The 1698-nt window shown below is 41.9% G+C and overlaps 1 protein-coding gene across 1 annotated transcript; it reads left to right on the top strand.

Annotated features, from left to right (window-relative positions):
- On the top strand, positions 1-831 carry LOC121763580 (ethylene-responsive transcription factor ERF011-like). Its single transcript, XM_042159629.1, has 2 exons — positions 1-117; positions 216-831. Exon 2 carries the CDS (start codon positions 216-218, stop codon positions 657-659), a length of 444 nt encoding a protein of 147 aa, XP_042015563.1. The 5' UTR covers positions 1-117; the 3' UTR covers positions 660-831.
- The last annotated feature ends 867 nt before the right edge of the window (positions 832-1698 follow it).

Consider the following 1698-nt stretch of genomic DNA (forward strand, 5'->3'; position numbering starts at 1 on the left):
TAGCCCCAATAGGCAACAATTCTATATAACCATGAGTACTGAAGAGAGAGAAAAAGCCGCAATTAGAGAGATAGAGAGGCACTGTGGGGTGTCGGTGGTTTTTCTTTTGTTTTTTTGGTTAGTTTTTTTTCCTCACGAAACCGAGTTAGAGGAATAATAAAACTAAACCATATGAGACCAACACTAACCGCATAATTCTCTCAACTCTACCACAGATGGACGGCGGCAGCGGAGCAGCGAGAGTCTCGAACCGGCGGCGGAGCGGCGAGAAGCCGTACAAGGGCATCCGGATGCGCAAGTGGGGGAAGTGGGTGGCCGAGATAAGGGAGCCCAACAAGCGATCCAGAATCTGGCTCGGCTCCTACTCCACCGCCGTCGCCGCCGCGCGCGCCTACGACACCGCCGTCTTCTACCTCCGCGGCCCCACCGCCAAATTGAACTTCCCCGACCAAATCGTCGCGGTCGGCGGCGCCCTCAGCGACCTCTCCGCCGCCTCCATACGGAAGAAGGCGGCGGAGGTCGGCGCCCGAGTCGACGCCGCCGCTGCCAATCCTCTGTCGTTAAAACCGTCTTGGTTTCACGAAGAGATCGATCTCAACAAGCAGCCCGATCCCGAACCCGAGCCCGAAGACTCCGGGCTTGACTACTGTAGCTCATAATTGTTACTACTACATATAACCTTTTCTTTTCTTTTTTTAACTTTTGTTTAGTATTTTTTTTATATTTAGGGAAGGGGTGTGAATGTGTGATGATAACATGCGCCTCGTAGTTTAGATTTAATGTTTTGAGATTTTTGTTTATTATTATTGGTAGATTTTGATTTTTTTTAAATGCTATATTATTTATTTATTTTTATTTTTTAAATAAACTCATGTAGAAATGATGAAATTAACAGGTAAAAGGGCTTGAACTCGACACCTTATGCAATAATGTCAAGCTATTGTCCACCGGACAAAGGCTGTGGACTTAAATTCTATAGTATTGTGTAGGGGGGTCTTGCTAGTGTTGGATGATGGAACAGTTATGGCGTTTTAGTTGAGTAAAAGAGAAATTAATTTGAATATGTTGAGAATTAATTGAGGAATTAGCATGAGATGGTTTATGATTATTGGTGGAGGTTGGTGGTGGAGGGAGGGGCGGGAAGGGGAAGCAGCTGGGGGCCTACAATATGGTGCAAGTGGCTGTTTTCTTAACTGGTAAATTAAATAAATGATCAAAGATTTGAATTTTTGAGTTTGTGTATCATTTTTCTTTGCTTTTGCTTTTTTGCATTTGCTTGCACCATGGCGGCTGCAACTCCAGCCGGCACGGTCTCAATCATGTCGTCTTCTTTCTTATTTTATTTTTCCTTGTATTATGATCAATCAATATATATATATAATTAATTATAATATTATATGTTGTTTATGCAATAAATAATACTAAAAATGATGGCCCAGAGGTATAGGTTTGGACATGAGTCGACTTACGTTTAGTGCACACCGATCCACCACATGGACTTTCTTTTAAAGTTCCGTTCTTATCCACGGGGAGACGAGAATAAAGTTTTTTTTATCATAAAAAACAAAACAAAAAAACTTGGGCTGATATTAGATTCAAGAATCCTGCTCAATATTCATTTCTTTCGGCATAATTTTCAATTTCTCGTATACTCGCTTCGTTCCATAAAAATATGAGCAATTGATATAATATGAGATT

Source organism: Salvia splendens, chromosome 14, assembly GCF_004379255.2.
Source record: "Salvia splendens isolate huo1 chromosome 14, SspV2, whole genome shotgun sequence".
Taxonomy (NCBI): domain Eukaryota; kingdom Viridiplantae; phylum Streptophyta; class Magnoliopsida; order Lamiales; family Lamiaceae; genus Salvia; species Salvia splendens.